This window comes from Gymnoscopelus braueri (genome assembly GCF_963280865.1).
Source record: "Gymnoscopelus braueri genome assembly, chromosome: 9".
In the NCBI taxonomy this organism is placed as follows: domain Eukaryota; kingdom Metazoa; phylum Chordata; class Actinopteri; order Myctophiformes; family Myctophidae; genus Gymnoscopelus; species Gymnoscopelus braueri.
This window is the reverse complement of record NC_137610.1, coordinates 34,087,710-34,107,703: the sequence shown is the minus strand read 5'-3', so window position 1 is coordinate 34,107,703 and position 19,994 is coordinate 34,087,710. Positions and strand designations below refer to the sequence as shown.

The following is a 19,994-nucleotide window of genomic DNA, read 5'->3' as shown; positions in this document are numbered from 1 at the left end:
CTCTGACCCTTCTGCTGAAAAGCAGACATGTGTGCTACACAGTGGTATAAAGTAACTAAGTACAATTTTGAGGTAATATTACGGTACTTTACTGGAATATTTACACATTTCGATACTTTTACTTCTATTTCACTACATCTCAGAGGCAAATATTGTACTTTTACTCCATTACAATTCTTTGAAAACTTTAGTTACTAGTTACTTTGTAGATTTTGATTATTATTACAAAACATACATTAACCACTTCAGCCCTATATATACTTATATAATTTGAAAATAGACGATCTACAAGCTCACAATGCGTAACTTTGCGACGCGTGTAGATCTGCTATTTTCTAAGGATTTTTATACATTTTAAAACTTGTGAAATGGGAATTTGATGCCAATACTTTTGTACTTTTACTCAAGTACATTTTGAATACCGAACTTGTACCTGTAACAGACTATTTCTACAATAGGGTATTGATACTTTTACTTAAAGGGATACTTCACTTTCACATAAAATAAACATTAAAAATATATATTAAAAAAAAATGAAAGAAGTTATGGCAAAATAAAGGCCCCCTCACACATTAGTAGGACACTCTAATGCGTGAGGGGGCCATGAATTTTCCATTACTTTTTTCATTTATTTTTAATATATTTTTTAAATGTTTTTTTAAATGTTTCCCCTAAAGTGAAGTATCCCTTTAAGTAAAAAATGTGAGTACTTCTTCCATCACTGTGCTACAAAAGGCTATTAGAGTTAGAAGTTGTTAGATTTATGTGTGTGCATTTACTCCTTTAAGTAGTCTTTGCTTGATAATATCCCATGTATTCTACACCCCAGTGCACTTTCATTCATGCACCGTTGAAACTTAACGCCCTTTTATGTTGTCCTTTTGAACAACCAATAGCAGGTGCAAAGCTGAACTTGAACTCATTTCAACTTGAACTTATGGTATGCTTTCAAAGACACTTGCAAGTTCATGGATGTCATATTTCTTCACTCTTGCTTTTAGTTGATTTTTACATCTCTGTGTTGTTATTCATGTCCTCACTGTTTTGCCTGACTCATTGCCTTTTTGCTTTTATTTTAATGTTTTAGCTTTTGCTTTCCTTTTATTGCTTTATTGTTAAATTAGTTGTACTTTTTCTGTAATTGTATTCTTGCTCTGTTAAGCACTTTGAGCTGCATTTCATGTCATGAAAGGTGCTAATAAGTTTATTATTATTATATAGTAAATATAATTTATTTATGACACCGTGTTTATATTTGCTCTCTACAAGCAATTAAACATTTTTTAACATAAATATATTTTTTATTAAACATAAAAAAAAAAACATTTGTGTGGGTAAGAGTAATCACACAGGTGAACATTCAGCGAAAACAGGCGAGCATTCTTCGAAATTAGGCAAACATTTGCTATTTGACGTACAGGGAGTATTAAGTCGTTAAAGCTATAACAGTTTAGTGAGGGGCTGGTACACTCCCCACTTTTAAAAATAGCACAACAACACTGCATGTACATGAGTTGCAAATTCATAATTCCCGAGTGTCACAAACAAGGGATTCCCAACGACAATGATAAATCATCTGACCCACAGACCTCCCAGAGCAAAACATGGTGTAACACAGGCCTGCAAGCTTGAATGAACACAAACACACAGTATATCAAACATGGCACTTGACAGATGTGGCAACACACTGCATACAGACTCATGTGTCAAATGCTCACAGGCAAACAAGCACACACACAACCATGCATGGGTGAAAATGAACGAGTGAGTTGTGTGATGTCACTTGACAAGCAGCTGGTAGTGGGTCACCTTACAATGACTGAAATAGAGCAGAGGAATATTTACGTGTGTGTGTGTGTGTGTGTGTGTGTGTGTGTGTGTGTGTGTGTGTGTGTGTGTGTGTGTGTGTGTGTGTGTGTGTGTGTGTGTGTGTGTGTGTGTGTGTGTGTGTGTGTGTGTGTGTGTGTGTGTGTGTGTGTGTGCGTGCGTGCGTGTCCCAAGGTCCTCCCTGGAATGTGTGACTGAACGGAAGCCATTATAGAGCGTTCCGTCACACTGTGTAGGAAGCTTCATGATGAGGTCATTTTAAACATTACGTTACAACGTAGACATTTCGCAGTCGCTCTCATCCAGAACGACGAGCAGGTATGGCACGTGCGGTCTTGAAATGGACACACATGACAGGCTGGCACTCCCATCTATATGGGTTGCGAGTAAAAATCCCTTTATTCTTCCTTTATTTGATTTTTTAATAATTATTATTTCAAAATATATATTTTTTCATAAATTAAAAACATTTTCCAAAATAATTTCATGAATAAATAACAAATCAAAGAAATTTCTCTTTTGGGTCTCGAGGCTAAAACGTTTGGGAACGACTTAAACCCTTTATAGTTTATACTTTGTTGACTGGGATCACCCAGGACTCTATACGTGGTCCCCTCCTTTTTCTACACCATTCCAAGTGGCTAATGTCAAGGACCCCCAGTTTAAAATGCATTCGTTTACAGACCCCCATTTCTTTTTTCTTATCTCTGAGGCCCCAATCTGCACTGTGTTCATTTAACTCTTGAGAGTGTACAAGTGGAACCAAACTTGGTTCCATTTGTCCTAACTATCAATCATTTAGCTGGGGACCCCCTGGAATCCCGCCTAGCCCCATGTTGAGAACCAGTGACATAAGCCTACCGGTAATTTATATTGTGTGAGCCAAGCTGACACGGCTCATGGCTCATAGTATAGTGTCTAGTACAGAGCTTGGAGACATGAGCCCCGGCAGTATAAATTAGGCTTTAGAATGACTGACAAGGAGAGGAATTCAGGGGATGTCTTCCTTGTGTCACGTGGCTTAAGCCCCTGGCCCTGATCTTCCCATCAGAGAGTTTCATAATTTGAAAATAGTATCCAAAATAATATTACAAGTATACATTTTGATTAAATGTAGGATATTTTGAAACATGAATGTGAAATGTACAGTAGCCTATACGTGTATAACAGGTTCTTTAGAAATATGTGACACGAAACCACATGTCACACAGGCACACTTCATTTGTAAGATAAATGGTCCATAAATTAACTTATTTCATACTTTAAAAAAATACATAATGAGTCTTTCTGAGCTGTTTAGATCTTACACATGGTTCAACTTCACAGACCCTTTATTCCATGCAGGCATTTAAAAGGGATAAAAAAAACATTGAGAAGAGATTTGAAAATATATTGTTAAAATCGTGCGTGCGTGTGTGTGTGTGTGTGTGTGTGTGTGTGTGTGTGTGTGTGTGTGTGTGTGTGTGTGTGTGTGTGTGTGTGTGTGTGTGTGTGTGTGTGTGTGTGTGTGTGTGTGTGTGCGTGCGTGCGTGCGTGCGTGCGCATGCGTGTGTGCGTGTGTGTGTGTGTGTGTGCCAAATGTCTTGTGCATGTTGACAGTAGGTCAAGGAACACAATCACAGAATTTTTGTATTTGTCAAAGTCAACTTTGTTGCCATCGACAAGAGTGTGTCTGCCTGTAGGCCAAGGAAATACCTCCTCACACGTTTTATATTCTCTTTAAAAAAAATCATAATGGAAGTCAATGGGGGGCTGAAACCGTGGCCAAATATGGAGTCAGAGATGTCATAGATGATTGATGTCATAAGACAGGTAATACCAAGGCCCCTGGATTGGAAGGGGATTTTGAAGCAAAAGTTGTCAAGTGGACAACTATGGTACTGCAAGCTTGACCTCACCGATTCACAGGCTCGACCTTGAGCTCGAGCTTGTGGAGGTAGTTCATGACATAGATCCATAAAGGACATTAAGTGGCTTGACAAATACCCGGAAGGAAGGTGTTCGTAGGGACGTATATGCACTGGGTGAGCAACTACATTGAAATGAGTGGGCAGGTTTTTCTTTTTCCTTCCTTCAGATATTATATAGACCCCTTAACAGACGACGTCACACTGATAAGAACCAGTATGCGCGCAACCAGTATGCGCCCAATGAAACCCATTCTGTCAGGTCTCGCTAGGACGCACCTCACTAGCCAACACACAAGAGGGGGTTGGGGTGTGCTGAAACCAGCGCACCCCAAAACAACAGGTTGGGAATTGATTGCGTGAAACAATCACCTGTGCGTCCAGTCTCAATGTTAGTAAACAAATAATTGGTCTATAGCTCAGTGGGTAACAATTCCTTTGTGTAGATTATGTGCTCATTTACCTTTCTACTGTATAGCTTTCTACTGTATCTTTTCACCCCTGTTTGTCTGGTCAGAGAATAAACTCACAAACCGCTGTGGAAATGTGGAGTTCCTCCTGGTCTAGCAGAGATCAGTACAGTATGTGCATCACCGAGCGCACCTTGCCAGTTTTATGCAGCATGGTTGAGCCCTGATAATTCCTGTTCTCCCTTTGTATGTTCACCTGCTGCTCTTTGCTTTGGTTTGTTTGAGTTGCCATTTTGTTTTTACAACTGGGTTGTTTATGTGTGTGATCGACACCTGACCAATTTAACCTTTAAACGTTAAGTAGGGAGTTGCGTCAACAGGCGAGCTTATAGAAAAAGCAAATTACAATCAATCAAAGAAATAAAAGGCAAATAACACCAATTTCAACAAAATATAAACAATCAACATGCCATAATAAATTTATTGACAATTAAAGAACATTTGTCATAGTAAGGTAATGAACTAAGTATGGGTCAAAAGGACCTAACAAGGTTTCCAGACATTATTTTCCTCTCTCTCTCTATTATCTTATCCATTAAAGTACACTAGAAATTGTTTTAAATATATAAACGGGGTTGTCCTCAGTTCGGCTTCATCGGAGCCCTGTTTTCTTTAAAAAAATTATTTTTTTAATCAATATTTATTTATTATTTATATATCCTAGTGGTTCACATCTTTTTCCATAAATAATAGACTAAGTACAATATTTTTTGTCTAATTTGTTTAAAATAGGGTTCTCTATCCACTTTTAGGACTTTTAGGTCATACAATATTGAGTATTTATGCAGAAATGGTTTATTCAATTAATCTCATCAGCGCTGTTAATGGTGAAACGATATTGCCATCTTTGCAAAGCTCGTTTTCTGTTGCTTTCCCATTTAGACCCTCCATTATGACAAACAACGTGAAAACATTGGAAGCACATGGAGGTACATTGTTGGCCTATTGCCAGCGTGCTCAAGGGGTGTTGCTGATGGGTCCAGACAAACAAGATTCACACAGACAGGATTTGGCTCTTACAGAGCCAAGCCATATAAAAACAAGTCTGTTTGATCTCTGCTACCATACCATGGCACCCTAGAAGTTGTAAACTAACTCTGTCCAATCAGCGTGCAGCGTGACACACCAATTTGGGAGAGTTTGGGGATATAAATAAATGTGTCAGCAATGCGGAATTCAGATATATCTCAAATATCTCGCTCTGTGATGGAAGATCCACTTACCATATAAACACATTTATTTTTGCAAATTAGGACACATAGGTTTCACTTGATATTTAATGTAGAATGCATTTTGGTAAGATTGATGTTGGTACCTATGTGGAAGTAAAGCACAGTAATGGGCGAAACTGGAAGATTCAGAAAGCGATTGTGATCTCGCTGAACGAGGACAGCAACAGCGTCACAGTGGAGTGGATTGAGAAGAACGGAGACATAAAAGAGAAAGAGGTTGACCTGTTAAGTATATTTGCTCTAAACCCAGATATGGCCCCAGGTGTGGCCCCAGGTGTGGCACAGACAACGTCTAAGAGTGACCCAGAAGAGAACGTAGTAAGTAAGTGTGATTTTCAAGCTAGTCCAGATTTCAAACCTCTGCCCAAAGCTGACCTGATTAAAAAAAAAAGAATAATTGTTTGTGTGAGGAAGCGTCCACTGAACAAGAAAGAATTGATAATGAAAATACGGGATGTTATTACCATTCCCAGTAAAGACGTGGTGATAGTCAACAAACCCAGACAGAGGTTTGACATGACCCGCTACCTGGAGAATCAGACCTTCCGCTTTGACTACGCCTTCGATGACTCCACAACCAATGAGATGGTGTACAGATATACAGCTAGGCCTCTTGTGGAGACGATCTTTGAGAGGGGCATGGCTACCTGCTTTGCATATGGACAGACAGGAAGTGGAAAAACACATACTATGGGTGGAGATTCTTCTGGAGAGAGCCAGGACTGGTCCAAAGGACTATACGCATTAACTGCTCGGGATGTATTTCACATGTTGAAGAAACCTGAGTATATGAAGTTAGAACTACAAGTGTATGCAACCTTCTTTGAAATCTATAATGGGAATGTGTTTGACCTGCTGAATGGTAAAGCAAAGCTGAAGGTGATGGAGGATGGTCAACAGCAGGTTCAGGTGGTAGGACTACAGGAAGAATGTGTCAAATGTATGGAGGATGTTCTCAAACTCATAGAAGTGGGAAACAAATGCAGAATATCAACTAAGACTTTGGCCAACGAACACTCTTCTAGGAGCCACGCTGTGTTCCAGATCATTCTACGGAAGAATGGGAAGTTGCACGGGAAGTTCTCACTCATCGACCTGGCTGGGAGCGTAAGAGGAGCTAACGCATACAGTGCTGACCGCCGGATTCGCCTGGAGGGAGCCGAGATTAACAAAAGTCTGCTGGCACTAAAGGAGTACATCAGGGCTCTGGGACGTAACAAGCCTCATACTCCCTTCAGAGACAGCAAGCTCACTCGGGTCCTCAGAGACTCCTTCATTGAGGAGAACTCCCGTTTGTGCATGATTGCAACCATATCTCCTGGTATGATTTCATGTGAAGATACACGCAACACATTACACTATGCTAACAGGGTGAAGGAGCTGACAGTTGACCCCAACCAGGTAAAGAAAGAGCGTCAACTCAACCAGTTAGAGTTTCAGGAAGAGGACTGGCTAAGTAGCTCAAATAGCTTGAAAGAGTGGCCTGTCAGCCACCAGCCTGAGCCTCAGGCTCAGCAATCATTGTCCAAAGAAGATCCATTGTTGAGACTGAGTCAACTAGAGGCTGAGAAGAACAATCTGAGAGCGGAGAATGCCACTCTAAGAGAGGAGAATGCCAAACTCACCAATAAAGTCATTATTTCTGCCAATCAGATGGAGGTTTTGGAAGAGGAGAATGCCAAACTCACCAACAAAGTCAATCTTTCTGCCAACCAGAGGGAGGTTATGGAAGAGGAGAATGTCAAACTCATTAACAAACCTACCAAGAAAGTAATTCTTTCTGCCAATCACAGGAAGGTTTTGGAAGAGGAGAATGCCAGACTCACTAACAAACCTACCAAGAAAGTAATTCTTTCTGCCAATCACAGGAAGGTTTTGGAAGAGGAGAATGCCAGACTCACTAACAAACCTACCAAGAAAGTAATTCTTTCTGCCTATCACAGGGAGGTTTTGGAAGAGAATGCCAAACTCGCCAACAAACCTACCAAGAAAGTATTTCTTTCTGCCAAACACAGAATGATTTTGATAGAGAAGGCCAAAATCAAACACATAGAAAGGAAGAGTCGTTGGAAAAGGTTTTTACACTTCTGGAAATCGACTGATGAGGCAACTGCTACGCCCTGAACCCTTGGCAGAGGCTGAGGAGGCGGCGAAGCAGAGCTTGGAACTTGACAGATCAAAAGCTCCGCTCTACACAGCAGATCATGGATGTGGAGAAAGATGAAGATTCAAGTTTTTTTTGGGTTCCTCAACATTGTAGCAGCAATGATGACAATACAGCAGATAAACCTGACAGAAGGTCTGTGGAACCAGAGGCTGCATGGAGCAGACCGTGGAAGTGGTCAGGCAGAAACATGATACAGTATGTTGAAGGAGTTAAAGACCCTCAAATACCAGCTGGACCGCAACTGGAGAGAATGGATGGAAGAGGAGACTGGACCAAGAAATAAATTCTTTGGGAGAATGAGAGGGAGGCTTCGGAAGAGCATCCCAATAACAAATTGGGGTACCCATGATCTAAAAAAAGTATGAAGTCATCCATTCCTGCACTCTTACTCATACTTGACTGTTAGACTAAAATCTCAGTTTTAACAAGTAATGGTGGTAAAATGTTTTTCAAAAAGGCCTTGCTATTCCAGATGAAGATTAACATTTTGATATTTGAGCAAAGTACTTTTGAGTGAAAGTACTGTATGTTGGAGCTAGAACGTTTTGAGGAGAAAAAATATATTATATGAATAGTGAGAAGAACATAGCTGGGCTCTCCAGTGAATGAGCCACTAATTAACCACTTGAACCCTATCATCCCTGTTCTGAAATAGAAAATCTACAAGCTCACAACCAGTCGTAACACGATGCGTTGTGAGCTTATAGATCGGCTATTTTCTGAGAAGATATTTAGTGGAGTGAAAACTGGAAGGGGCCTAGTATAGAGCCCTTGGGATTATGGTCAACTAAGTACGGTCTAAGTATTTTAGGTGAGATAACAAAATAAAACAAACAAGACAAGACAAGGTCTAACTATACCCTGATTTCCCATGTGAATCTCGGACTTCATGTACCAGTATGTGATGTTAGTCATCTATGTACTGTATACTTTACTAATAACGTTAGAGAACAAAACTGACCCCAAAGAAACTGTGGAAAACACTCAAAAGAATAGGTAGGGAACAGTTGAGGTCAACAAAACAAATTACTTCAGTTGCAAGTAGGGTTGCACTGGTTCATACAGGAAAGGACAAAGAGCCTTTAAACCAAGTGGTTCCATCATAATACATTTCCCTTTGAAAGTGTAGAAGAAGCCATGGTTGCTAAAATGATAGCTGAGCTGCTTCAAGGCCACTGCCTAACCTTGGATGCAATACCAGTGATGTTTGCCAGACCCAGGGGGTCGGCCTACATGAGGCTTTGTCGGTCTGTCCCTCTTTTCCTCCCGGTCTGTCTCTTTCCTCTTTTCCTCCCGGTCTGTCCCTCTTTTCCTCCCTGTCCCTCTTTTTGATTGGCCAAGCTTCGCGTGATGTAGTGCTCTGATCTTCAGATTTCAACCACTAGGGGTCTGGCAGTGCTCCGAGGAGCACTTTTTCTAGTTTTGAGAGACTTGGCTGAACTAATTGCTCCCTTACTAATTGCTCCCTTTATTATCGCTCCTCCTCCTCCTTGTTCCTCTTCTTCTTCTTCCTCTCCTTGTTACGGGGCCAGCCTGCCAGCATGGCAGCAGGCCCTGTTTTCGAACCGGAGGTCACCGGTTCGATCCCTGTCCCCGACGATGTGTTGAGGCGCTCATGATTTGGCATTTGTTGGCTTACACGTAGTATTTCTTGAGGTTAGGGGTTGGCATAGTTTTACTGAGGTTAGTGAGGGTTTAAAAGGTAGTGTTGCAGGCTATTAGTCCGAAGGTTGAGAGTTCGAATCCTGTTAATGGCAATAGGTTGAGATGTCCAATCAAACCATTCTGTTTCCATCTCTCTCTCTTCAATCTATTCCGTTTCCATGGCTCTCTCGCTCTCTCTTTCTCTCTCTCTCTCTTCAATCTATTCTGTCTCTCTCTCTCTCTCTCTCTCTCTCTCTCTCTCTCTCTCTCTCTCTCTCTCTCTCTCTCTCTCTCTCTCTCTCTCTCTCTCTCCAGTTTCCATGTCTCTCTCTCTCTCTCTCTCCAGTTTCCATGTATCTCTCTCTCTCTCTCTCTCTCTCTCTCTCTCTCTCTCTCTCTCTCTCTCTCTCTCTCTCTCTCTCTCTCTCTCTCTCTCTCTCTCTTCTGTCTCTCTCAGTTTCCATGTCTCTCTCTCTCTCTCTCTCTCTCTCTCTCTCTCTGGCCCCGTATTATTGCTGCTTGCAGCTATATTTCTTCTTCCTATTCTTCTTCTTCGCCTTCTTCCTCTTCTCCTTGTTGTTCTTCTTCCTCTTCTTCTACTCTCTCTTCTGTATTAAAACATTTGATTGGTTGGGTTGGCGATGCCTACACCTCCACACGCACACGCGCAATTTAAAATTGTCAAATAAAACTGACAAACTGAGGACTGTCAGTTTTAACCCAATTTGGATCAAATTGGGTTAAAACTATTGGGATCAAACTATTACTTGTTATTGGGGAAAGCTGTCTAGAAGAGCATTTGTCCATACTATGGACCGATGTAAGTCGGGAACGACGCATGGTTGGAATGCATGCCATCCAGATCCAGAGCCGTACCTATTATCATAGTACTCAGAGGCTAGTTTATGATGCCAGCGCAGAGATATTCATATACTGTATGGGTATAAAGAAATCATATAACTACAATTGGTAAGCTTGGCTGATCCGTGAAGCCAGAGCCGTCTGGGAGAAATGCGGGGCCCTGTGCGAAGTCGCGTGCGCGCGCGCAGCGCGCGTGCGCGCCCCCATCCCCGCGCGCGCAGCGCGCGGGGACGGGGATTTTTTGGCGGTTTTGGGCGGATATTTCCGAGTTTTTGGTGGTTATTTGCGGTTATTTCTCGGTATAACTCTTACTAAACGTGAATCTGTTTGTGGGGCTCCCCCAAGCGCGGGGCCCTGTGCGACCGCACCGTTCGCACTACCCTTCCTGCGGCCCTGCGTGAAGCCAATCACGGATAAGAAGGAAGATCCGGGAAGCCAATGCCTGTGGACACAGACACACGCAGGCAGACAGACAGACAGAACGATACAGGCAATCGTGGATTTTAGGTTCTGGACAACCTCTGGTCTGACCGAATTCCCACTCAACTCAATTCACTAAAGTCAGTTTCAAAACATGGCTTGTAAATATGATGAAATACATTTGATAGGCTAATACAATGTAATATGATAAACTATCTATCAGTTTTCAGTTACATTTTAAGCATTTAGCTGATGTTTTAAGCATAAACAGTAGAAAGTGATGCGTGGCAATTTTTCACATTTCCACTGAACCACCAATCAGTCTTGCCCAAATATGTAGCTGTATGGAACAATCATGACATCATTCACAAACTGTACACCTACTGTTGTAAGTTACAGAGTGCACATGGAAGCCACCCGGTCTTGTTTTAATCGGTCAAAGCAAGGTCAAGGTTGGATAAGGTCAAGTGCAAGTTTAGTACTTAAACATAGCAGGTGGCATGAGGGGAATACTTGGATTCTTTCTGCTAACGTTTCTCTGCATTTAATGTTTTCCTTTTATTTCACTCTGCTTCCTGCTCCCTTTCTCTTTTCCACTGCATACTCCCCTTCTGTGCCTCAAAATCGGTCTTCATCTCTCTCTCTCTCTCTCTCTCTCTCTTTCCCTCCCTCCCTCCCTCTCGTGTGTTTATTTCAGCTGGATGACTCTTGTCACTGACTGTTATTGGAGCTGGAGTTGTGACAGTGACAGGGAGAGGAAGTGGGGAGAGGAGAAGTGAGGAGGTAGGAGGTAAGGGGGGGAGCCTGTGCGGAAACGGGGGTGAAGGAGTGAACCAAGAGAGGGGAGGGAAGAAACTGAAGCTGAGTGGGTAGAGAGCTGCTATATAAGACATAAGCAAGCTGTAGCTCTTACAGACAGCAACCGGAGAGAGAGAGACAGAAGGCTAAAAGATTGACAGAGTGCCAATGAGTTGAAGCTGAAACGCAGCCACAGGTTTTATTTTGACAAGAAGTGTAAGGAGAGGAGAACAGTATCTCAGCAGTGACCTGTTTTTGTTGGGAAAGGCAGGGGACCTTTTGCCTGGACATCGGAGCTTTGAGGAGTTTTTCGGATTTGACATTTGAGAAGACTTTGGCTTTTTTGTCTTTCCTGATAATACGGACCACTATTTGAATAAGACGAGCGGTCAGAGAGGGCCAGAGGGAGAGAGACAGCGAAACACAGAGACAGCAGGAGTTCAAGTAAGAAAAGCTGTGGTACTTGCAAAGTGGGGATTTTGTCTTTATTCACAACTGGCTCCACATTAGGTTTGAACAAGAAGAATGACAAAATTGGTATTATCAAGTAAGAAAGTAACCACTATACATGTATACTTTGTTGACTAGTTATTTTTTCCCTATACACCAAATCTGTGTGCAGAAAATAGCCAATCTACAAGCTACAAAATAGTTGATCTACTGTTCAAGATCTACAAAATAGCTGATCACTTTGTGTCGCATTGCGAGCTTGTAGATCTGCCATTTTTGCCGAATGTTCACCCCAGAATAGGAACGCTAGGGTTCATGTGGTTAAAAAGAGTTTACAACAACAAATGTTATCTCCAAATCCAGGTTAAGGGCTCTATCCAGTCTGCCCACATCCTGCCCGGTCCAGCCATGGCTGCCGTGCGCCCGATGCCCATGGACCTGCACCACCACCACCAGGGTTTCCACGTCCTCCCTGCCCACCTAATGGCCTCCACCATGGAGGAGTTCCCTCAGCAGCTTCCAGTGCCCAAGGGTCCTGCCGCCCGGGGCCGCTCGCGGCGACCCCGTGACGCCCGTTTCAAAACCCAGCCAGTCACATTCGCTGAGATCGCCGAAGTGGCGGAGGAGGAGGAGGGCTCCTCTCCCCTGGAGGAGGAGAGGGCCAGGCGCTCATTCCTGCAGTCAATGGAGAACCTGAGGAGGAGCACGCAAACACTTCACCATAGCTGCCCGTTGGCCGCCACCGCTACTACCAGCCGCCACCACAGCACACCGCCCACACCGCAAGCCAGCCTGGACTCCAGCGACTCTGACTCCACCCAGTGAAAGTGGGTGGGGGAAAAGTATGGACACCAAGTACAGTCCCACCTACCCCCTCCCACCTCTCCTCTACATCTCCTTCTTCCCTCCTCTGGATATCATGCTGCTGTGTTCTCATCATTTGGGAATTTATGGTAGAAGTGACATTTTGCTTGCTTTGGAAGTGATAAAGTTGGGAAATGTTATTTGGAAGGTCTATGGCACATTAGCTGAGAAAAAGGCAGAAGTTATCTGAGAAAAAGTGGGTTTTGATTAAGGTTTGACTGCAGAAATTGTTGCACAACATCCAAATTGAGAGCTGAAAGGAATGCTATTTTTCTAGCATTAAGTATGCAACAACCATCTTTTCTTTATGACATGAATGCAGCATGATAGAAGCCTTGCCCATTTTGGGGTTTTGCCCAAAGACTGTGTCAAATGGAGGCCAAATGGATTCGAACTAGACTGTTTGCCAGTCTGTGTGTAGCTACCACTGTCAGTGACAAAGATGTTTATACAGCGTAGTATGTACTAACATATCCACATACGTATATTGCCAAAACATGCACTCTGTGCATATTTTCTTATTCTTACCAGTATTGTTAAAACTGGCTGGTTATATAAGGATACAGTGGAATAGACGTGTTCGTTTTTAATGGTAACACTGTGTCGAAACGCTATTTCTCTTTCTTTAGATTTGCTATATAAACATATTCCTTTATATTCCTTTTTCTACTCTTGGATGATTTTTAAGAGGGAAGAGAAACTTGAAAGATGAAAGCTGAATATTTTTCCATGCTAAAGTTGTATATGTATTTTTTTTTAAAGTAAGTGACCAGTTGTGATATAAAGGACTGTTATATAAATGTTACTATTATGACATACTTACCAAACTGTAAATATTTCAACAGGACTAAGTACTGATACATGTGCTGATTCAATGTGACCTGGCTGTCATTTGAAGTAGAGTAACTTAACAAAGCCCTTCTTTTTGGCTTCAAGTGAGCTACACTCTATGTATCTTTCTAAAAACACAAAAACAAAATGCCTTTTCTGATGTCATGGTATTTATTCTCTTTAATTTGTGTAAATTTCTACTGTAGATAGAACGAGAACATAAATAGCCTTTATACTTTGTTTTACATGATTCTACATAATATATGTTATAATGTAAGTGTTTTGTTTGTCATATGGACTATAATAAATATTTGCAAATATTTCTGAGTCAGGCTCAATTTTGTTTGGAATGTTTATTCATGAATTCAAGTTCATGTTCATTCATGAATTCAAGTTCATGTTTATTCATGAATTCAAGTTCATGTTTATTCAAGTATTGCCTTTGGCATGCAACAAACATTGCATTACATTCATAAATCTGATACTGTACAGTATTTTTCATTAATACTTATCAGATGCCCTCATCTAGATCCCTTTTAATTAGTGTAATGTCCCTTTAAATCAGGAGTTCTCAAAAATGCAAGAAAAGCTGGCCTGGAACAATTTGAAAGAGGCTCGACTGCTCAGTGTTTGTTTTTGTATGTTGTCAAATGAAATCCAGTGACAGTGAGTAAGTAAAAACAGGGAGGGGGGCGGCTCTCCCCAGATTGTGAGCCTCTTCCCCCCCGGGGAGGAACCGCAACAAGCACCAGTTGCACGACCTCAGATCAGAAGAGACGACCTACTGAATGTATAGCGACAGTACAAGATCTCAGGCTGTTCTGCCATGTGCATTTAACCATTCGGTGACAGATAATTGATCAAGCTGAAGCTGGGGGTTGAAAGACATCAAGCGAAGGTTAAATTCTGACTGAGACATGATCGTCTAACAACCTTTTTTTCCCTCGTGTGTCCCTTGGCCGTCAGTCACCAAAACAGAGATCCCCAGCTGGCCAGCTCTGAATAAACATATGACCAACATTACAAATAACCAATAGTAGGGAGGGAGTGTAGCCCTGAAACATGACTGTCATACCACATGACAGTCATGGAACCGGTTGTTCCTGGTTTTTAATTTTTTGACATTTACAACTCTCACATGTACATAAACGTTCAGATTTCAAATATAAAGTGCTGACCCCCATGCCACGGATGTAACAAGTTGAGCCGACAAAGGTCTAAGTACCTGTATATTCCGTATTATTAAATAAAAAGCTTTTTAATCCGATTGCCAGCCATTTTCTCCGAATTTTCTCAGATGCTTTCAAATTATGTGACACTACAGGTTGGGAGGTGTATTGCACTCTAAAATATAGTAGAAAATGGCCGCCGATCGGATTAAAATGCTTTTTATTGAACAATACGGCAGATACAGGTACTTAGAACTTTGCCGGCTCAACTTGTTACATCCGTGGCATGGGGGTCAGCACTTTATATTTGAAATTTGAACGTTTATGTACATGTGAGAGTTGTAAATGTAAAAGAAACCAGGAACAACCGGTTCCATGACGCTTGTGACAGACGAGCGTCACGTGTGAACCATGGCTAGGAGGGAGTGCAACGGCATTGGGTACATACACACATGACGGTACACTAGCGTGCAACGGCCAAGCCCCCAGAGTTGCTGAGAAACATTGAAGCTGCCACCCCAGTGGCCAAAGCTGGAACTGCAGGCGGGGAGAAATACATGCACGCGCAAAACATGCTGAGAGATATTTATATATATAGATATAAATATGTAAACATATTATACATAAACACATATGCATTTAGTTATACATAGGCATCTCGAGTGTATTTAATAAATATATCGCGTTCAATCCTTGACACACGGGCTGCCGTAGAACGCAAAAAGGACACTAGTGCGCATGCTCATAACTCTATGGGGGTACAAAATCAAACCAATAATTCTACTTCCGGCAGGTTTCCGGGTGCTTCAAAACGCCACTGAGCACATTCATTGAAATGATAGCTGGGGGCGGGGCAATCCGCCCTCTAGTTATATTATACCTCTATAGCTAGGCGGAAAATTGATACCATAGTGCACTTGGTGATACAAGCGCGAAATTTGGCACAGATGACCTTCATATGACCCTAATTGATAATCAACCTCTGGCCACGCGGAATTCCTAAGATTTCAAGATGGCCACCACCAGTTTTCAAAGTGGCTGCAACTGGGCCAATGTGTTGGGCTATATCGCTTTGCTGGGGCTTATTTTAATGTAAGAGAATATGTTCTGGAGGTATATCTACCAAGTAAGATAAAAAATAACATTAGGTTCCAATATGGCGGCATATTTTCCAATATGGCTGCCGATAAATTGCAGAAATGTGCATTTGCTTATGGTTTATCCATATGAGCTTGTAGTACATGTATTTGTATTAATTACCATACACAGAATCCATTTATGGAACATATGAAAGTGATTTATTAGCTTGGTAAAGCTTAGTGCTTACTTTTTGTTTTGTTATTAAGTCATTATAAACACATTCTCATTTATAATGGTGGCTGGGCAAGTGACAGGCCAGTGTACTAGCAACTGCAACCACAGAGGGGTGTGCAGATAAGTCCAAACTTAAAGCATTTGCAGTGTCCAGAACATGCTTTTTTACATCCACACTTCTCTGATGTGGACATGAACTTCCTTTTTCTTCCCAATTTAGATGATTTAAACGTTATTGAGCATGATGTGTGATATTTGGCTTTGTTCCTCTCAAGTGTCAACTGAATTCCATCACCGTCATCGAGTCGCTTTGGGTTAAAAGGAATTGGCATGCAGTTCATTTTGTGGAGCTGGGGAATATTGGTAGCCAATGTCACATAACCACTGCTAGTGGCATCAACTAACTTTTCACCCATGTTATGTTGGCACAAACAGCATGAATTCCAATCGGTAGTACTAGTTGTACTGTCTTCTGGGCCGAAGACGAGAGCATTTCTGTCGGTGTGTCCATTGCTATGGGTTAGGATGTCTACGGACCAAGAAGAACACAGAGCAAACACAGGGCTTAAATAGACAGGGATTAACAGGATACAGGTGAACTCGACAGACAATCAACACTGGGATAGGCTGGGGGACTAAGAGGACACAGGTGGAAACACTGACAATATCACAGGACTGGTAAGACAAGACAGGTAACAGTAACTAGGCTTCAAAACAGAGGCACTAATGACCAGAAAACATTACATTTCTGCAATTTATCGGCAGGCATATTGGAAAATATGCCGCCATTTTGGAACCTAATGTTATTTTTTATCTTACTTGGTAGGAATACCTCCAGAACACATTCTCTTATATAAAAATAAGCCCCAGCAAAGCGATATAGTCCAACACATTGGCCCAGTTGCAGCCATTTTGAAAACTGGTGGTGGCCATCTTGAAATCTTAGGAATTCTGCGTGGCCAGAGGTTGATTATCAATTAGGGTCATATGAAGGTCATATGTGCCAAATTTCGCGCTTGTATCACCAAGTGCACTATAGTGTATTGAAAACGGCATAATTCCGCCTAGCTACTATGGCAACGGCACGCTACGGGACGGTAGCCCTTTGTTCCAGATCCGGCCGTACTTGATATCTTCCGGAGCTTTGAGCATCTGGTGGGCAGCGACGTTTTTCAGGAAGTGTAGTTGTAAAATCTCTTGGAGTTTGGGTGGAAAGTTCACTGGCTACATACATACTCCTACACCAGTATGCCTATCAGAGCATAAGGACCAGGCCAAGGTTTGAAGTTTCGTAAAATGATTTATTCGGAATCCATGTACATATGAGGATGAACAAATGTGGCGATGATGATTGAACTGGGTATGAAAGGAAAAATAGTAACAATCAGTACAAACAAACAAAGGCATAAATGTCAAATAAACAAATAATCAAAAAGAGCATATGTACTAATAAACAGGAAACAAGCATACTAATAATCAAAGGGAACGTATGTACTAATAAACAGGAAACAAACATACTAATACTCAAAAGGAACATATGTACTAATAAACAGGAAACAAACATATTAATAATCAAAAGGAACATGTGTACTAATAAACAGGAAACAAGCATACTAATAATCAAAAGGAACATGTACTAATAAACAGGAAACAAGCATACTAATAATCAAAAGGAACATATGTACTAATAAACAGGAAACAAACAGAACCTTCTTATAATGCATCAAGTGGACATACAACATGGAGTACTAGCCAGCAGCACCTCTTCCCCCTTCAGACAAATGTTTGGTCTGACATTACTTGGGCCTACATAGACCTACCTCAGGTGTGCCTAATTAGGCTAAAACCAGGCTCCGCCCACCACTAAGTGAAATGATTAGAACCACAGGATCCAACTCCACCCACTCCCAACAAGAGAGTGAGAGGATTTTCTACAGCCGCCCCATCAAATATCGTCTATTTGATTATAAAAAGAAAATGCCATTGTCCTTAGTGTCAGTTCGGGGCTGGCTATAAACAGGAAGGGCACCACGTCTTCAGCCGCCCCATAAGGGCAGACAACCCCAGGCAGGGCGGAAGGGTGGGAGGGGTCTGGTGGGCCAGCCACTCTGGAGAATGGCAACGCCACTTGGGGTGAAAGTCTGGGGCGGACCAAGGGGGTGGAGCCACCTTGGAAGAGGGTCTGGGGGGCTGGAACGGGGGCAGGACCCCTCTGGATGAGGTTCAGGGGAAGGCGCTGGAGACTGTACTGGGGAGGAGCTGGACACTCCTGGACTGGAGCAGAGGGAGGAGCTGGTGCCGGAGAGGACTGGTCCGGAGGAGGTGGCCCGGTCGTCACCTGGGTGGGAGCTGGGGACCACGGCTGCAGCAGAGGGGGTGCAGGGTGCGCCTGGGCGTGCTTCAGCAATGAAGGTGATGCTGGGTGCGCCTGGGCATGCTGCAGCTATGAAGGTGGTGCAAGGTGTGCTCGGCCTGGAGACGCCAATGGAGGAAGAGCGGGGTGCACTTGGAGAGGAGCTGGTGCCGGAGAGGACTCTGGCGGGGCTTGGAGAGGAGCTGGTGCCGGAGAGGACTCTGAGGGCACCACTTGGAGGGGGGGGGGGGGGGGGCTTGGAGAGGACTCTGGCGGCACCACTTGGAGGGGGGGCTTGGAGAGGAGCTGGTGCCGGAGAGGACTCTGGCGGCACCACATGGAGGGGGGGCGCTTGGAGAGGAGCTGGTGCCGGAAAGGACTCTGGCGGCACCACTTGGAGGGGGGGCACTTGGAGACGACCTGGTGCCGGAGAAGACTCTGGCGGCACCACTTGGAGGGGGAGGAACTGGTTCAGGAGAGGACTCTGGCGGCACCGCTTGAGGGAAGGCGCAGGGGGTGCCTGGAGGAGAGCTGGGGGCCATGGTTGCATCTGAGGTGGTGCTGGGGTCAATGGCTGCATCTGAGGTGGTGCTGGGGGCCATGGCTGCATCCGGGGTGGTGCTGGGGCCATGGCTGCATGGCAAGGTGTACTTGGACTTCCAACGCTGGTGGTGGCTGTCGAATCTGGCCCATATCTGGTGGCAGAGTATCCGGTTCGAAGGACCTCTTGGAGTTTGGGTGGAAAGTTCACTGGCTACATACATACTCCTACACCAGTATGCCTATCAGAGCATAAGGACCAGGCCAAGGTTTGAAGTTTCGTAAAATGATTTATTCGGAATCCATGTACATATGAGGATGAACAAATGTGGCGATGATGATTGAACTGGGTATGAAAGGAAAAATAGTAACAATCAGTACAAACAAACAAAGGCATAAATGTCAAATAAACAAATAATCAAAAAGAGCATATGTACTAATAAACAGGAAACAAGCATACTAATAATCAAAGGGAACGTATGTACTAATAAACAGGAAACAAACATACTAATACTCAAAAGGAACATATGTACTAATAAACAGGAAACAAACATACTAATAATCAAAAGGAACATGTGTACTAATAAACAGGAAACAAGCATACTAATAATCAAAAGGAACATGTACTAATAAACAGGAAACAAGCATACTAATAATCAAAAGGAACATATGTACAATGAGGAAGATCAACCAACTCTATCACCTTCCTCCTCCTCATCATCATCTTTTTCCCTGTCCCCAATACCTCTTCTGGAGTTCACCAGTAGCATGAACGACTTGATTAAAGAGGGGACTAGAATCACCCCCCAAATCAAACGCCAGGCCCCACAACCATCAACCGTGCCCTGCCCCCCACCCATCCCCCCTCGACGGTTGACGCTGTTGGCACTAGCGATACAGAGGCGCAAGATCAGGAACGAAGAACGTCAAGAACAGTGCAAGAACAAGAACGTCCTGTCGGCTTCCCTACGTCTAGAGAATACATTTGACTGCTGAGATAGGCAGGGTCCATTATGCATAGCCAAAATCATGTCTGGGCCCAAGGCTATTTCAGTTAGCCTTGTAGAAAACAAGGTTTACAATATTTCCACTGTTATCTCAAATAGAGCCTCCGGGACAAGGAGTGACTTTAAACACTCTGCAAATA

At 42.9% G+C, this 19,994-nt stretch overlaps 2 protein-coding genes across 2 annotated transcripts; both read left to right on the top strand.

Annotated features, from left to right (window-relative positions):
* Positions 1–5,490: 5,490 nt before the first annotated feature.
* LOC308092293 (kinesin-like protein KIF2A) lies at positions 5,491–7,560 on the top strand (the record flags this gene model as incomplete). The annotated part of the gene is made up of 1 exon (XM_080438143.1): positions 5,491–7,560. The coding sequence occupies one exon, from the start codon at positions 5,491–5,493 to the stop codon at positions 7,558–7,560; it is 2,070 nt and encodes a 689-aa protein (XP_080294269.1).
* Positions 7,561–11,422: 3,862 nt separating this feature from the next.
* On the top strand, positions 11,423–13,783 carry cUnh11orf96 (chromosome Un C11orf96 homolog). Its single transcript, XM_080437034.1, has 2 exons — positions 11,423–11,770; positions 12,140–13,783. Exon 2 carries the CDS (start codon positions 12,185–12,187, stop codon positions 12,599–12,601), a length of 417 nt encoding a protein of 138 aa, XP_080293160.1. The 5' UTR covers positions 11,423–11,770; positions 12,140–12,184; the 3' UTR covers positions 12,602–13,783.
* Positions 13,784–19,994: the final 6,211 nt, after the last annotated feature.

Coding starts and splice junctions, on each gene's coding strand:
- cUnh11orf96 (XM_080437034.1), top strand. CDS start 12,185: ATGGCTGCCGTGCGCCCGATGCCCATGGACCTGCACCACCACCACCAG.